Source organism: Prionailurus viverrinus, chromosome A2 (genome assembly GCF_022837055.1).
Source record: "Prionailurus viverrinus isolate Anna chromosome A2, UM_Priviv_1.0, whole genome shotgun sequence".
Lineage (NCBI taxonomy): Eukaryota > Metazoa > Chordata > Mammalia > Carnivora > Felidae > Prionailurus > Prionailurus viverrinus.
In genome coordinates this window covers 169,383,862-169,401,120 of record NC_062562.1, presented here as the reverse complement: position 1 = coordinate 169,401,120, position 17,259 = coordinate 169,383,862, and the positions used below count along the sequence as shown (strand labels likewise).

Genomic DNA, 17,259 nt, shown 5'->3' with positions numbered 1-17,259 from the left:
AAATGTTTCAGTGTGATGGTGAAAACATAAGGTCTCTTTATAGTTAATCGCAGCAATACTGTAATAATATCGTGTGGTGGTGACAGATGGTAACTGCACTTCTGGCAAACACAGCCTGATGTGTGGAATTGTCGAACCACTGTCTTGTACGCCTGAAGCTAATAGGATATCATGTGTCTACTCCGATTCCAATAAGAAAGGAAAGAGGTCTCCTTAAAAAATCCTTTTTCCTAATAACTGGAAAGTAAAGGTGGAGCATATCAGATCTTTAGACTGGTACCTGGCCTGAGCTTGGGCGGGTCACTGGACCACCCATCTGAGGTATGTGTGACTGTCACCATGTGTCGTGAGTCTCCCAGATGGGGGGCTCTGGTTTCCATGCAGTATTGAGTCAAGAAATCTGAGAATTCATGGGCTATTAAAAAAATGTGAAAGGACTGTTAGGTCCCAGCTTTGGACACAGATTGACTCTGGAGCCCTCGCTACCACCAGTTGTTCTGTGTTTCTTTCAGTTCTAAAAATCGTTTAAAATTTAGCTAAGAAAACATTGAAGAATTATTTCATAACTGCTTTAAATCTGAAGAAATGATACTAATTCATTAGAAGTATGCTTTTCATTTGTTTTGTTTTTATTTTATTTTTTTCTGTGTTTGTTTATTTTTGAGAGAGAGACAGCGCGAACAGGGTAGGGGCGGAGAGAGAGAGGGAGACACAGAATCTGAAGCAGGCTCTAGGCTCTGAGCTGTCAGCACACAGCCCGACGCGGGGCTCGAACCCGTGAACCGTGAGATCATGACCTGAGCCAAATTCAGACACTTAACTGACTGAACACTCAGGCACCCCAGAAATATGCTTTTTATATGAAATTGTTTTAGAAAAGTGTTATTATCTGTAGGTATGTTTATTTATTTCACTAGTAGTTCATTAGTAAGGATGGAACTGAATATTATGTTAACTGTACTTTTTACTGTTTATGTTCTAAATTTGAACTGTTTATATTTCTCCTTTTTTGTAGTGTCTGCCAATAATTTTGGATAACAAATTAAGCCATCCGTTATTAGAACAGCTTCTGCCTGCACTAAAATACAGTCTCCATGACAATTCCGAGAAAGTGAGAGTGGCTTTTGTTGATATGCTGCTGAAAGTCAAAGCTGTGCGGGCTGCTAAGGTAGGACAGGCAGGATTTTATCATTGAGGGTGTGACATAAATAAGTACTTCGCTTTCATCAGCAGAAAGACAAAGCGATTTTAATTCTGAGAGTTTCAGTAATCACATTTAAACTACTCGATATCTGATATGTTCTACCAATTTGTGTCATAAAATTTTATTTGTTTTGTGATTTTCACTGAAGTTTCTAGAAATATCATTAATGTGTGTTTTCTTTTTGAAAGACATTAGTGTAAGCAGCTGCTACTTTAAATGATATTTTTATCATATACCTGAAAGCTTTTGTTCAAATACTGAAATACTTGCCACATAGTAACTACTTTTTTTTTTTTTTTTTTTTTTTTAACGTTTATTTATTTTTGAGACAGAGAGAGAGCATGAGTTGGGGAGGGTCAGAGAGAGAGAGGGAGACACAGAATCTGAAACAGGCTCCAGGCTCTGCACTGTCAGCACAGAGCCCGACGCGGGGCTCGAACTCACGGACCGCGAGATCGTGACCTGAGCCGAAGTCGGACGCTTAACCGACTGAGCCACCCAGGCGCCCCCATAGTAACTACTTAAATATTCCTGGGAAAATGATGAATGTGAGGCTTCCCCCCTTCACATTTTATAGGAAGAAGCAAAGAAGTGAGCATTGTGTCATGATGTATGTTGTGACGTTGTGTGAACTTTGAAGGGAGGTTGTTTTCCTTTAGCTTGAGTCCTACTCAGTTTTTGGCTAAAAATTTCAGTTAGAAGCTTTTTAACTTCCTTTGGTAACACTGTGGCTTTTCTTCTCCATGTAATACTTGTCTGAAATTTACTTTAAAATGCTGTTGTCACAAAACAGAATTTGGGAACAACATGACCACACAGATGTGTGGTGTGCTCATGCGATGGGAGAGTGTCCTGTGGCCATGACAAGGGATGAGCTCACATGGAAATACCACTGAGACACGAGGAAAAGCAAGTGTATGTGTGTGTGTAGTGTGTCGCCAGCTGTATAAAATGGGAAACATACATATGTATTTGTTCAGACAGGAAAATCTTCCTAGAAGAAAATAAGGAATTAATAATGGTTGCTTGAGGTGCGGGGGATTGGATGTCCAGGGATGGGGCACTGGAGAGGCCAGGATACTTACGGCTTTATGTTTTGTGAATTTTGAATTCTGAATTTCTGTTGTTCAAAAAAAAAAGGCACCAAAAACCAAAGACTGTTTTACATGACCTCCATAGCACGACTCCCCCATGTCCTACCCAGTCGCCCATCTGTGTGTGCTGTTTCTGACTCCGCTCTGGCCCTTTCATCTGTTTGCACATCCGTGGGCCCTGGGACATACTGCTGTACTGCTAACGGTTCCCATGACGTCTTAGAGCGTGTCCTCCAGCTTTGTTCTTCTTTCAGAGATTTTTGGCTGGTTTAGGTCCTTTGCATTTCCATATGTATTTAAGAGTCAGCATGTCTGTTTCAGCAAAAATGCTGGCTGCAGTTTTTACCCTGTTTGTTATAACAGCTTAATAAAACTGAGTAGTTCTGAATCTTTAACGTTTGGCCTAGTGTTGTTGGCCTAGTGTTGTTTGAAGTGTTGTTTGGCCTAGTGTTGTTTGAAGTGCAGACTTGTTTGCAGAGGAGTGTTGAGGTAGTGACTGGTGAGGAAATGGAGAGAATAGCTGGATTTTCTTTATTACTGGGTCTACCCAAGAGAATATCGTAGAGACCAAGTAAGATGAAGACAAAAGTTCTTTGACCGGGGAGTTTGAATTTTTAGGAGAGTGGGAAGAGCAGAGAAAGAAAGCATAATGTTTTATTGAGATGCCTCTTCCATCTTGATCCTTAGCTCTGCAAAAGCCAGGCAGGGAGTGCCACAGCTGTGAGGTCTTTGGAAGGGTTTGTGGGGTGTCCATGCTAGGACTCCTGGAAGATCAAGGCCACCAGTCGGTAAGCATGTGGAGAGGCAGCTAACAGGAAGCGGAAGTGGCTGATCGTCCACCATGTCAGGATGACTGGGGTCTGTTCTACGCTGTCAGACACTGGTCATGCCTGGTGTTAGTAATGGACACAATTAGCATTTAGAAGTGAAAGACCAGTTACGGATCTGCTTGCTTCCATGTCTGTTGCAGATACCGGCCTGCTGGTGATATGTTTGCATAAAATAAAACCTCAGGTAATCGAAACAAAATGAATCAGAATCCTAGGCTAATCAGAATTTTTCTGCATTTTATTTTTTTTTTAATGTTTATTTTTTATTTATTTTGAGAAAGAGAGAGCACGAGCAGGGGAGGGGCAGAGAGAGAGGATCCGAAGCAGGGTCCATGCTTAGCACAGAGCCTGAGCTGAAATCAAGAGCCAGACACTTAACCAACTGAGCCATCCAGGTGCCCCTGCTCTGCATTTTATTTGAGAAAAGTGAATCAGAGAAAAACAAGCTAATATGGGGAGTTCCTGGAAAGGCAGACTTGCAGGAAATGTTAGTTTTAAGAGTCACACCTGGAACCTTGACATTTGGTAAAAGTGCTGATGGCTAGTTCCCATTCAAGATGGTCTAGTCTCCATGACGGCCCAGGAGTCAACTTTTTAATGTGAATGGGGACAGTCATGAAAGACCTCTCAGGTACTGGCTTTGTGGCTGGGCTGTTGTGCTGGGCTCTGGGATGTTTCTTGGTTGTATTCCTTGTAGCTGGGTTGGAGCTCTGAGGTTTTGAGTCTTGAAGAGCCCCTGCTTACCTGAGTTCTCAAGGTGAGGACTTCCTCTTTCCTCTTGGGTTTCCCCTCTTGGGAACTGTGTTGCTGTGCACGTTCTGAAGTTGACATTTACTAATGGCAGAATTATCTTGACCCGCAAGTTCTCACGTGGGGAAAGTGTGATGCTCCTGCTGAGGGTACTGTTGCCCAGAGGAAGTCAGCAATCTGGAGGTATCCGCTCTGTCCCTTGGCCTATCTGCTTCCATTCTGCTTCAGTGTATGGCCTGCACACCAGTCTCGCCTGCCTTCCTGTGATGTTGCAGGCGGCTTAGTAGAGCAGGTGAACTGTCAGTCCATTCATTGGTTATTTTAGTCTTGGGTTGAATCTACTTTTGCATGGATGTGAAATCGCGCCGGATAGTTACGTGCACTTGAATGTTTTGGGAAGTGTTTTTTACTGATGTCATTGTTACCCACAGATGTGCTGTTCAGGGCTGCACCTCAGTACATTCGCACTCAAAACCAGTGATCCATCTGGGCTGACACTCAGGCAGGAAGGGAGCAGGGGAGGTGGTCAAAGCTGTCAGATCCTTGGACTCATTGCCACCTTCTTCTCTTGAACCTCGAAAGCACTGCCTTTCACTTTTGAGTAAGAGTCTGCAGTCACTCTCTGAGTCAGTGCTGGAGTTAGTTGGCAGTGGGCTCTCTTCTGTGAAGATGCCTGCCCCTGGCAGGACAAGGGCTGAGAACACTGTCCCCTCTGTGTGGCTTACTGCTGGCAGCACGGGGGTGCTATTTGCTTCCCCCGGTACCAGCGTGAGTACAAGTGTTTGGTGTGGGACTTGGGCTTAGTTATTGTCTTTACTCCAAAAACTTTTTCAGAAGTACCATGAGGTGTCTGAGCAGAAGTGTCCCCGGACATTTCTGGGAGAAGTGATCAGTAGCGTCAGATGCTCAGAGGTTTCCTGTAAGGGGAGGCGTGAATATGTTCATCTGGATTTTCAGTAGGAGGTCATTGTGATCTTGGCAAGAACAAGTTCAGTGAGGGTAGAAGCCATGTTTCTATGGGTTGAGGTGTAGTGGGTAGGTAGAGGCGGGTTCCGGGGTGGGAGGTAAAGTGAGCTGCAAGAAGACAGGGAATTCAAGCAGAGTTTCATGGGGAGGCTTTTTGTTTTAGGGTTTGGAATGAGTTGAAACATACTTAAATGCTGATGAGAAAGATCTAGCTGAAAATACTGGAAAGAGGGACTGGCCATTGGAGGCAGGTCTTCGAGGAGCATGCATGTCATGGTGTCCCCACCAGACAGGTGAGGAGACCACCAGATGCCAGCTGAGAAGTGACTGGGACAGGATTTGAACATTTCACCATGAGAATCTATTTGCTCTCTACTACTGTTTTTCTCTTGTCTGGAGTGTCTTGCTTACAAGTTTGGCCCTTTTCTGTAGGCAGTGGACAACTTTGAGGCTTTTGACTGGAGGGCTACGGGACAGTTGTGGCTGTGCAGCAGCTGTAAGGTGGGCTGGAGGAGGCCGGTGGTCATCTAGGCAAGCTGGCACTGCAGAGGGAGGCAGGGATGCGCCAGAGGGTGCTGCCCCCTGTGGGCAGTGGACCAGGTACCGCTGGGGTTCAGGGGTGATGCCTCTGTTCTCCACGGTGTGGAATGGGGTGTCCACTTCAGCTTTCTGTGTCAAGACTGTTGTAAATTTTTCTATACACTTTTCAGATCAATGGGCTAAAAGTTATGGTGTTTTAGGAAATTTCTAAATTATTAGACTGATAGTCATAGCTATCATTTGAGAGTTTATACCGAGCATGATACTGATTAGTTATGATTAACCCTCTCAGCAGTGTTCTACTTGGCACCTTGTATGTCAGTGCTTCTTTTTATATTTTTTTAAGTATCTATTTTGAGAGAGGGGGAGAGAGTGAGCGGGAGCCGGGGGGGGGGGGGGTGGGGAGGAGGAGTAGAGAGGGAGAGACAGAATCCCAAGCAGGCTCCACGTGGGGCTCAAACTCACAAACCGTGAGATCATGACCTGAGTGGAAATCAAGAGTTGGACACTCAACTGACTAAGCCACCCAGGTGCCCTTGTCAGTGCCTTTTTTTTTTTTTTTTTTTAATGTTTGTTTATTTTTGAGAGAGTGCTAGTGGGGGAAGGGTGGGGGCACAGAAGATCCAAAGCAGACTCTGTGCTGACAGCAGAGAGCTTGATGCGGAGCTCAAACTAACCTAAACCGAAATCAAGAGTCAGATGCTTTACCGTCTGAGCTGCCCAGGTGTTCCTGTCAGTGCTTTTTAAAATATTGGTTTAGGGGCGCCTGGGTGGTGCAGTCGGTTAAGCGTCCGACTTCAGCCAGGTCACGATCTCGCGGTCCGGGAGTTCGAGCCCCGCGTCGGGCTCTGGGCTGATGGCTCAGAGCCTGGAGCCTGTTTCCGATTCTGTGTCTCCCTCTCTCTCTGCCCCTCCCGCATTCATGCTCTGTCTCTCTCTGTCCCAAAAATAAATAAACGTTGAAAAAAAAAATTTAAAAAAAAATATTGGTTTATTATAATTTCTTTACAGAAGAGTCACAGATTCTGGTGTAGTCATTTGAAATGAGTTTTTTTGGAATAGAAAAATTAGTTCCTTTTTGATTTTGCTCAGGAAATTTTGCTTAAAGTATTTTCAAGATTATAGGGACAATTGACTATTTTCCTTCTGTGTATGCTTTGTATATAGTTTTGGAAAATATGCCCCATGGAGCATATTTTGGTTCGTCTGGAATCAGATTCCCGGCCTGTGTCTCGACGCCTGGTGAACCTCATCTTCAACTCTTTCCTGCCTGTGAACCAGCCCGAGGAGGTATGGTGCGAGCGCTGCGTCACACTGGTCCAGATGAACCACGCAGCTGCCAGGAAGTTCTATCAGCACGCCCACGAGCACACGGCCTGCACTAATATAGGTGCTGGACATTCACTTCTCAGTACTTGTTATATTGTCTGCCTGAAGCATAGTTAATGTTACTTGTCTTCAGTGTTGGTCATTTTAACGAGCTTCACGCTTGAATGCATTTCTTAATGATTTCCCTTACAATAATACTTTTAATTGTTTGGGATTATGATTTTACTATTAGAAAGATGGTTTTGTTGAAGAAACACAAATTAATTATTGATTATCTTAAACATTTTAGCAAAGCTGATTCATGTGATTCGCCATTGCTTGAATGCCTGCATCCGGAGGGCAGCACAAGAGGGCCACGAGGGCCACGAGGAGAGGGAGAAGGAGAACGTGAGTGCAGTCAGCTTGCCCTGGCCCAGCCACAGCTGCGGCCGAGTTATCTCGGTGAAGACTAGGCCCCGGCACCCATGCTCAGAGAGAGGCAGAACCCTGGATCAAAGCTGGCATTCCCATGGAGTGTCGTGTTAACAATATTTTATTTTCCATTTATTCCTTTACTATTGATAGTTCAACTAATTATTTTGGAAGGTCATAATTAATGTTTTTGAAAGAATTGCTCTGTATCCTTTGTAGTTTGTTGTGGGATTTGGGTAGTATTTAATACACAGGGAAGTTTATTACTGGTAACACCCTATCCCACATTTTCTTTGCCTTACGGTTCTCTGTATATTTTAATTCAATGTAGGTGTAGCATACACCTGGATTGGATTCCGGATGTTACTGTATTTTATAATTAATGGGTAGTAGTGTTCTTAAGGGTTTACTGCTAGCCATTGCTGTAATAGTCTACTAGAAACATCTTGGGGTTGAATTTCTAGGAATAATCTTTATTTAGAATTGTCTTTTAAGCAGTAATTAATCAAAGGGACTAGTTAGCTGCTATTTACTCAGAATCCAGAGTGACCCGATAAAAGAAATTTAAGACTTAGACATGCATTACTTTAAGCAGTATCTTAAGCTTATAAACAACTTTCATGCTTAGGTACATCTAAAGTAAAATTTGGGGGTAGTTTTATAGTACCCACATAGATGAGAAACTGGTCTTTAAAAAAAGTCACAGGCACCTGGGTGGCTCAGTCAGCTGTCCAACTTCGGCTCAGGTCATGCATGATCTCAGGGTTCATGGGTTTGAGCCCCACGTGGGCCTTTGTGCTGGCAGCATGGAGCCTGCTTCAGATCCTATCTCCCTCCCTCTCTCTGCCCCTCCCTGGCTTCCCCGCTCATGTTCTCTCTCCCTCTCAAAAATAATCAACTTTAAAAAATAATAATAAAATAAAATAAATAAAAGTCCCAAAAGGGGCCTCTGGCTGGCTCAGTTAGGCGAGCATGTGACTCTTGATCTCAGGTTGTGAGTTCTTTTTTTTGTTTTTTCCTTCTTCTTCTTTTAACATTTATTTATTTTTGAGAGACAGAGAGAGACAGAGTGTGAGCAGGGGAGGGGCAGAGAGAGAGAGGGAGACACAGAATCCGAAACAGGTTCCAGGCTCTGAGCTGTCAGTACAGAGCCTGATGCGGGGCTCCAACTCACAAACTGTGAGATCATGACTTGAGTTGAAGTCCGACACTTTAACCCACTGAGCCACCCAGGTGCCCCTAAGGGTTGTGAGTTCTAAGCCCTACATTGAGTGTGGAGCATACTTAAAAACAGGAAGTCATAAAAGACCATCTGCCCTTTTGCTGAAACATGGTACTGCATATAGGCCACGAGGAGAGGTCCGTGCATTGGTCTGACCCTGCCACACTCCCATCCTGTGTCTCACCACCTCTGACACAGGCCTTTTTCTAGGAGAGGCTGACAGGTTTGCTTGGGGCTATAGCTGCAGCCTGGCCTGTTGGCCGGCCTGACGACTCCCGGATGCTCCCGGGGGCCTCCTGAGCCCATGCAGCTGGAGGCCCACCACTCCAGCAGCCCAGTCCCTGCTTAAGCAAGTCGTCCTCAGTCCCAGTCAGGGAGGCAGATGTGGAATAAAGGAGAAGAGAGCAGAAAAGAGTGGGACTGGCTTTTATCCTGGCAGTGGGCCCTGGCTAGCAGTTCCAGCCACTCACAGGCCTTCATGGCCTGGATTTGGGAAGCCTTCAGCCCAGGGCGTTGGAGTTGGTTCTGCTTTTATGTTCGGTGGAGTTTGCGTTCCTGTCTTCAGAGCTTTTCCCTCAATATACAGATTGGGCAGAACTTTTCGGGAAAGTGATCCCATGGCTGCTCATACATCTTCAGAAGCCTCAGCTGCAGATGCCAGCATGGTGGCCTCACTCCACTTTTGCAGGGCACGTGGGTTCACAGGATGGGAGGTGGACGCAGTGATGCACAGGGAGCTGAGTGTCCTGGCTATGGAGCAAGCACAGCCTCTCTGTGGGCCACCCTCGCAAACTCACTCTGATGGTGGAAATGGTTTTGCAGAAGAGAAAAAACATGTTTGTGATGTATTAGTTGAGAGACTGTTCCATTTTTTTTTTTTTTTTTTACATTTTATTTATTTATTTATTTTTGAGAGAGAGAGAGACAGAGACAGAGACAGAGACAGAGACAGAGCACGAGTTGGGGGAGAGGCAGAGGGAGAGGGAGACACAGAATCTGAAGCAGGCTCCAGGCTCTGAGCTGTCAGCACAGAGCCCGACGTGGGACTCGAACTCATGGACTGTGAGATCATGACGTGAGCTGAAGTAGGACGCTTAATCGACTGAGCCACCCAGGCGCCCGGAGACTATTAAGTTTTTTAAATATTGAAGGAGCCCCATACCTCTGTTATTAGAAACCTAGGTATAACTGAGAAAGCTTGCATTTTACAACATTTTGGGTCAGTTTCTATATTAGTACAAAACAGAAGAGTTTAGAAATATGTAGGACTGTTATAGTTTGTGCTAGACAAGAAGCACACTTGGTCATGTGGATATTCTCATTCTAAGAATATCTAGGTAGCTAAAAGCAAAATTTTTGAAGTCATTCTTTTACTCGTTGCTAACTACTAACAATCAAAGATGTTCCCTGCTAAAATAAAACATTGGCTTCCTATTTAATGAACTCTTACTTAGGAACTTCGCACATTTTTGTGAAAAAGCAGTGGTGGCTTTTCCTTGAGACTTTAATGACAAGGCTGCTGTGCTAAACAGTGCAATGGTAGAGGGCAAAGTTAAACACAGAATGGAATTTTGTCAACCTGTTGTTTGTATCATTCTTTCAGTAGTTTCTAAGCCTTTAGTAGTTTGATTGCTTTTCAAATTTGGCCATAGCCCATTCGGAGTGTTAAGTGTGTAATGAAAAATCTAGAGTTATGTAGAAGCCACTTTTGTTTTTTCTGTGTACCCTCAAGTTTCTTTTCTTTTCTAAAGTTTATTTATTTATTTAAGTAATCTCTACACCCAACATGGGGCTTGACCTCATGACCCTGAGATTAAGAGTTGCATGCTCTTTTGACTGAGCCAGCCAGGCTCCCCAAGTTTTGTTTTCTTTTAAACTATCTTTTCCCATTGCATTTGAATAGATAGCATAATACCAGTACCTGAAATGAATCCTCTTTTGTAGACCCTTTTCTGGAAATTGTCTGTAGTGGTTGTTGGCAAGTTATCAGACTGTGTTTGGTACAGTCCCATTCTAGGGCTGGCTAGCAGACCCCGTCAGTGTGTGTCCGAGTTGGTTGTGGCAGTGTGGGGCCTGTGTTCCGTACAGAAGAAGACGTACCCAGAGTGCATTTGTGGTTTCAGTGGAGCACTCAGAGGAACACAGCGGCGATTATTGCTTACAGCCAGCATAAGCTCAGAAGATGTGAAAGGTGTGTGAGGAAGCCCACGATCGAGTGGGAGTTGGTCATCATCAGCCCTTATACCAGAATTCGGGAGCTGGACCTACCAGGGCCACAGAGTGGAGTGCCTGGCAGACAGCCTGGGGTGACCTGATGGGGCTGAGTTTGTAGTGGAGTCTCAGTAGCAATCACATCTAAGTAAATCACATTTTACAGTTCTTCCCTCCTCCCCCAGTCTGTTCACATCAAAGTTCATGGCGAGAAGTAACATCTTGCGACTTAGAAGATATAGTAAAAAAAAGAAGATACAGTAAAAGAAAAATATGTTCTGTACTCACGTATTATGTCCTTCAAGATAATAGTTTACATTTTTATTTTTAGAGGATTTTTTTTAATGTTTATTTTTGAGAGAGCGAGAGAGAGAGAGAGAGCGCGCGAGCGAGCTCATAAGCTGGGGAGGAGCAGAGAGAGAGGGAGACAGAGGATCTGAAGCAGGCTCCACACTGTCAGCATAGAGCCCAACTTGGAGCTCGAACCCCTGAACCGTGAGAACATGACCTGAGCTGAGGCTGGACGCTTGACTGACTAAGCCCCCCAGGCGCCCCAAGGATTTTTAATTCATATAAACTGTTTATTGAAAGGATATAGTGTTAATTTAGCATTTACTTCTTGAATGGGTTTTTAAAGACCTTCACCTCTAGTAGAGATTTTCAAATAGAAGACAAAGTCCTCTTTAGGAAATGAAAATAGACTTGGTATACTTCACATTCTGCTTTAGGTCTGGAATTCTGGCATGTACTTTTAACGATAAAGCTGTTATCATAATGGTTGTTATGATTTGATTCTGTCACAATCAATTTATTTGTATCTTAGGTTCTGGACAAAACACTGTCTGTAAGTGATGTTGCATCCATGGCTGGTTTATTAGAAATCGTTGTAATTCTCTGGAAAAGTATTCATAGAAGTATGGAAAATAACAAAGAAGCCAGAGTTTACACCATTAACAAGTTTGCCTCTGTGCTCCCTGAGTACCTGAAAGTCTTTAAGGTAAGGCTGCTCACACAGCGGGCAGGCGTGTTAAGATTACATTTGTGCAGAATTAGCAGAAGTGCCCGGCACACTTACCTGTCTGGACCTAGTTTGTCATCTGTAAGTGAGGAATACTGACCCAGCTCTTACCTGGCAGGATAGGTGGCCTCTTGGCCTTTCTCGAGGGTGGAGGCCATATGTCTTTCAGCCTCATTTCCCCAGCACGGAGGGAAATGTGGGTGTAAGTGCTCAGCCTTTGTGTCTTTAATGATCTGTGACACTATTTGGGAATCTAGTGTGATTAGCAGGGATTGAGAAAGAGGAGTCTGCTAACATGATGCCATAGCCACAGAGTTTTGTGGGCACTTGTAGGCATTTGATGCCACACTGTAAGCAGATGGGTTTCTGAAGTGTTTGAGTTGTGTCTGCAAATAGAATCACATACATAACTTCTATTTTGATGAAGGAAACTCTTTTTATTTCTTGACTCTTCTTTTTTTAAAAAAATACTTTTTAACACTTATTCATTTTTGAGAGACAGAGAGAGAGTATGAGTGGGGGAGGGCAGAGAGAGGGAGACACAGAATCTGAAGCAGGCTCCAGGCTGTGAGCTGTCAGCACAGAGCCCGACACAGGGCTCGGACCCATAAACTGTGAGATCGTGACCAGAGCCGAAGTTGGACACTTAACCAGCTGTGACTTTTTACTTCTGAGGGAAGTTTATTATTTCCAAAACAAAAATAAGATTGTGCTAGAAATACATATTTACTCCCAGTTATAAAGAAAGCATGGTTTAAATATAGAAAGACCGTAGGTTTTATGAAACATCCTTCTCTTGCTAAATTTTACTTCTGGGCTCTTCCAAAACTGCTTATGTGACCTTGACCTCTTAGCTTTTCTGAGCTGCACTTCTGTGATTGTCAAGTGTCTGAGCTTCATTGTGCCCCTGAAATGCAACTGTGACCTGTCAGGAAGGTAAATAATCTAAATTGCCAAAGTTATCAGTACATTTAAAAGCTCAAATAATTACATTGGGCCATGAAACCAGCATTATCTCTGAATTCTCAGCAGATAACGCAGAGGCCCATAGGGTACAGGACGAGGTGACAAATGAGCACTGCGTCCTGCAGGTATATAGGGACCTAAGGAAGGCAGCTAATTAATTCCGTTCCAGATGATTCAGTCAAGAGAGCTTCTCTGCCCTCAGTTGCTCAGAGAACCTTGTGGGCATCCTTGTAAGTGAAAAAACAATCTATTACTCAGAGTGGAATTAGCGGTAATTATTAGTCTACTTTTATAATATTAAGAAAATGTTTTCTCATTGGGAGTTGGGAGTAAGGGTGGGTTCACTCCAACTGAATGCAGATTATTTGCAGATCAAATTTTGATGTTGCCCTTGTTCTTGTTTCTTGTATATTTTCAGGAAAATTGTTATTTTTTTTTTCTGTTAGGATCCATCATCTCTTATTCTCCCAGCCAACCAAGAATCTTTTTTATTAAGTGTTCTTGATTGGGCCTGGTCCACTTTTTGTTATGGTGTCATCACAGTTATACTGATGTAGTTAGAGCTTACTAGGTGTCACCATGTACTGGGTGCTGTTGTTGGCTCTGCCCTGTGTGCCCTACCCGGTCCTCCCAACAGCCCTTTCCCCTTTGGCAGAGGAGGAAACAGACCTCAGAGGCTGCCTCCTTCTCTGTGCTGTTCCAGCTGGTAAAACTGTGGAGTCTGATTGCACCTAGATTTGGCTTGTAACTCTAAAGCCTGTACATTTTCCATTAAACTATTCTGTCTTCCCAGATATTTTCTGATTATTTTATGGAAAAATTATTTTCTGACTAGTTTCATTCTCTTGACATTTATTTTTAGGATTCTGAGTGTACAGAGTTAATTTTTTTTTCTCTTTCAACAGTATTGTGTTTAAAATAGAAGTATGTGCCTTGAGAGCAAAGAATTGGTCTATTCTGGTTACCAGTGTATCCCTGGGATCTAGGTTGGCAACTCGTACGCAGTAGGTGCTTAATCAATATTTGCACAAATTAATACATCACACAAAGTGGTAAAATGTCACGTAAAACTTTGAAGCTGCTTATCAGACATGAGGCTGAGCAGTAGGTCTAAGTGTCCCCGTGAGCACTGAGAGGAATGCTATGGTTCCTACTGAGCAGTCTGCAGACCCTTGACTAGGAAGTTGTACAGAGAGCCTTTCACAACGTCATCATGTTTAAATACCCTTTTTTCCCCTTTGTATGCTTTTAGGATGATCGCTGCAAGATTCCTTTATTTATGCTCATGTCCTTTATGCCAGCCTCTGCTGTGCCCGCCTTCAGGTACCCTCTCTTGGGACGGTGGTGGGGCGGGAACCCTGCCAGTGTTGTGCTCTATTATTCATGTGAGGTTCAGCAGACGGCCCCACTTCAGCTTCCAGCTCACAGCGGTGGCAGGAGAGCCGCAGGATGCAGTTTCCACTGGGCTCTGCAGTCGCTGAGGGATCAGAGCCCACGTGGAACATAAGCTGTGGGCTCCACCGTGTGGGGGGTCTGTTTGTCAAGCCTGCATGAGGGGCTCTGGAGCTGCGAGGCCTGCACGTCTGCATGTGGCTGCCTGGGCGAGGTGTGCCGAGGGCGCGGAGTGCACATGGGCTAGGGGCCTGGTGTGGATGGAGGGGCGTGAGGAGCTGGTAGTTTCCTGTCAGCTGTGCCGGAGGACAGCCCTGTGGAGGTGGTGGATCGGATAAGATAGGTTATTGGGATTAATTATGCCTGTTTTTCTTTACTTTTTTAAAGGCGGCTCTCAGAAAATTTGAAATGACCTAAGTGCTTGCTTTTGTGGCTCGTGCTGCATTTTCACTGGATAGCGTTGTTCTAGAGCGTCGGTTATTATCTCAGCAAAAATGACTCATGTTAATTCATATTTGTGAAAAAATGGATGTTCTGATGCTAAACAAAAATTCTTTCCCAAGCACTAGGAATCTTTGCTCTAGGGTCTGAAAGAGCTGACAGAAAAGAAGGTCTGGGGGTCTCATGGCCCTGGCACGTCCTTGATAACTTAACACTTGTATCGGACAGCCTTGGCCTCCGTGTTCCTAAAGCTGTGCTCACATTCAGCCTTTTATGTTGGGACCGAGCCCGAGTAGTAACTGTGGGAAAGCTGTATTTATTCCTGCAGCGGAGAACGTCTGAGTGTTCTATGGTGGGAAGGCCTTATGTACCCTCACTTGTTTAGCTTTATTTTTTTACCTTTTTGAAAAGTGGGAAATTGTTAGTGAATCAATGTTAGGTCTGATTTTATGTATTTGACATTTTCAGCTGTGGTGTGATTTCCACATTAAGAAACCAAGAGGAAGGAGGAGCAGACAAGCGCTATTGTACTTTGTTGGACTGTCTCTGCTCCTGGGGACAAGTGGGACACATTCTGGAACTCGTTTGTGACTGGCTGCCAGAACAGCCCCAGAGCAAGGTATATTTGTGTCTTGTTCCTTTAAAATTGCTGAATGAGGACACGTGTGTATTAGAAAATCATATGCTTTCCTGGGAACATGTGTTTTAATTGCCAGTTTATCGCTGTATTCTTTCAGAGTAACTCAGCATCTAAACGGAAAGTGCAGATCCATGATACACGCCCTGTAAAACCTGATTTGGCGCTGGTTTACGTAGAGTATTTGCTCACCCATCCAAAGAATCGACAGTGCTTGCTCTCTGCTCCCCGGAAGAAACTTAACCACCTCTTGAAAGCACTTGAAATGTCAAAGGTAACTTTATAGAACAGATGAGGAAAGTTGAGGGAGCCCATGCAATTAGGAGTGAGAAATAAGATCCAGACTTTTCATGCTTAGAGTGTAAAATTTTTCTAGCTGGAAAGGAGTTAAGAGTTATCGAAGCCCCTCCTTCAATTTGTAGATGAAGACATGAGACGCAGATGACTAACGTGGTGGGGGTCGGGGGGGGCGAGACGGGGGCCAGGTCACAGTTTTGGGCCTTCGGAAAACCCTGTTTCTCAGAACATGCCAGCCCGTAGGAAGGCTTCTTCCTTCTCTTCTTTACCTTCTCTTGCTTTACCTACTCTTACGCATTGATGCCGGAATACTAGTTTACCCTCACAGTCCTTGGCAAGCTTTTCCAGGAATCTTTGGAGAGTGTTTCCTGTGAATTCAGCATTTCCTTCTTCCTTACTGGCTTCTGGCCATATCCTCCAGCACCAGCCCTCAGAGACAGCCTCTGGTACTGCCGTGGAGTTTGGTCGGGCCAGAGGCAGAGCCTCCAGTGCTCAGCATGGGCATCAGATGACGAAAGGGAGGGAGAGGTCTGAAGGAGGAAAAGGAGGCGCACAGTCATCCAGGGAAGGAGATGGACCACGGCCGATGCCCAGGCATGGGTAGGCAGTGCTGGGATTTTGCCCGTGGACTAAGCTGAGCACTGGCTGTGCTGCTGTCCAAAAATTAAGGCTGCCTATGGGTTCTGGGAAAGACGGGTGGGGGCATTCCCTACAGGCTTTGCTACTAGGGGCACAGAGGGTATCCCCACCTACTAATGCTGATGGAACCTCCTCCCTCTTCATGTGACAGCCAGACACAGACTCCCATAAGCTTCCCAGCACTAAGGCCTTGTTCCTTTAGGGTACAAGGTTAGGGAGCTGTGGGTGTGCTAAGGCTCTGGCCCTTCCTGAGCCCCGAGAGGATCATTCCTGAGAGGAGCTGCCTTTCTTCCTCTTTCCTCAGGCGGGCTGTCCTGTCCTGGTCAGGAGCAGGTCAGAATTTGCCCCAGGGGCAAACGCTTTGTGTGCTTGATCCTGACTGTTCATGAGCAATGACTATTACGAGTTTTTACCTTGTTTTAGAAGGGGTAGGGGTGTTGGAAGGGAGAGAAGGGAAGACTACATTTCTCAGAAAGTTCTGTTGTGTTATTAAAGCACCTCCACTGCTCCAGGGTGTCACCCTCCCACTGTAACTGTGTGTGAAGTTAGTCAGGTTGTCCTCACTTACACAGTGGAACGTGGCCACGGATTTTTTTTTTTGTCTTGCAGGCAGATCTGGAATCAATTTTGCAGTCGCCAGGTGGGAAACCTCACAACTTTAATGAAGCGATGGCTCTGCGAGCCTTCAGCCTCCACTGCCGGCTGAGTATTCATCTTCAGCACAAGGTGAGTGTGTGCCTGGCTGTGTCCCAATACGAAGTGTGTTGGCAATACTGGTTCTGGTACTAATTTGTCTTTCTGTTGTTGGACAGTTCTGCTCAGAAGGAAAAGTTTACCTGTCCATTTTGGAAGACACTGGGTTTTGGTTAGAAAACAAAGTTCTATCTTTTATCCAAGATCAAGAAGAAGAATATCTCAAGCTTCACAGGGTTGTTTATCAGCAGATTATCCAGGTTAGAAGTCTTTAAACATGGAAACCTTCTCTTCACCAAGTTCGTGATGTGGTTTCAGATTTTATTTTCTATCTTAAAGTTGTAACTTGGATAGTAGTGTTGCTCTTCTTAAATACTCACAGTGTCATTTCAGCATCTAGAGTTTGTCTTTTCCCAAAACACAAGCCATGTAATTTTTATGTAATCTTATACATTGCATGTAATAGGTGTTCAGTAATGTTTGTGGAATTATATAAAATGGGTTTCCAGATTTCTTATGGAAATAAAAATGAGAATTAAAGTATCTTTATGAAAATTCTTCTGTAAAACATCTTTATTAATACCTGCTTTAAGAGATCGTTAGTAGTACAAGCAGATAT

General features: G+C 44.4%; 1 protein-coding gene across 10 annotated transcripts in view; it reads left to right on the top strand.

Annotated features, from left to right (window-relative positions):
* The window catches only part of NCAPG2 (non-SMC condensin II complex subunit G2), a 64,950-nt gene that overhangs the window by 31,285 nt on the left and 16,406 nt on the right, over positions 1-17,259 (top strand). For 9 of the 10 annotated variants that reach the window (XM_047844053.1, XM_047844030.1, XM_047844034.1 and 6 more), the window contains 9 exons: positions 1,016-1,168; positions 6,552-6,774; positions 7,003-7,100; positions 11,381-11,554; positions 13,794-13,864; positions 14,843-14,993; positions 15,112-15,285; positions 16,557-16,673; positions 16,760-16,900. In XM_047844053.1, coding sequence (XP_047700009.1) covers positions 1,016-1,168; positions 6,552-6,774; positions 7,003-7,100; positions 11,381-11,554; positions 13,794-13,864; positions 14,843-14,993; positions 15,112-15,285; positions 16,557-16,673; positions 16,760-16,900 — 1,302 coding nt within the window. The remainder of the gene's footprint in view (positions 1-1,015; positions 1,169-6,551; positions 6,775-7,002; positions 7,101-11,380; positions 11,555-13,793; positions 13,865-14,842; positions 14,994-15,111; positions 15,286-16,556; positions 16,674-16,759; positions 16,901-17,259) is intronic. The other variant, XM_047844087.1, reaches the window with a different exon arrangement.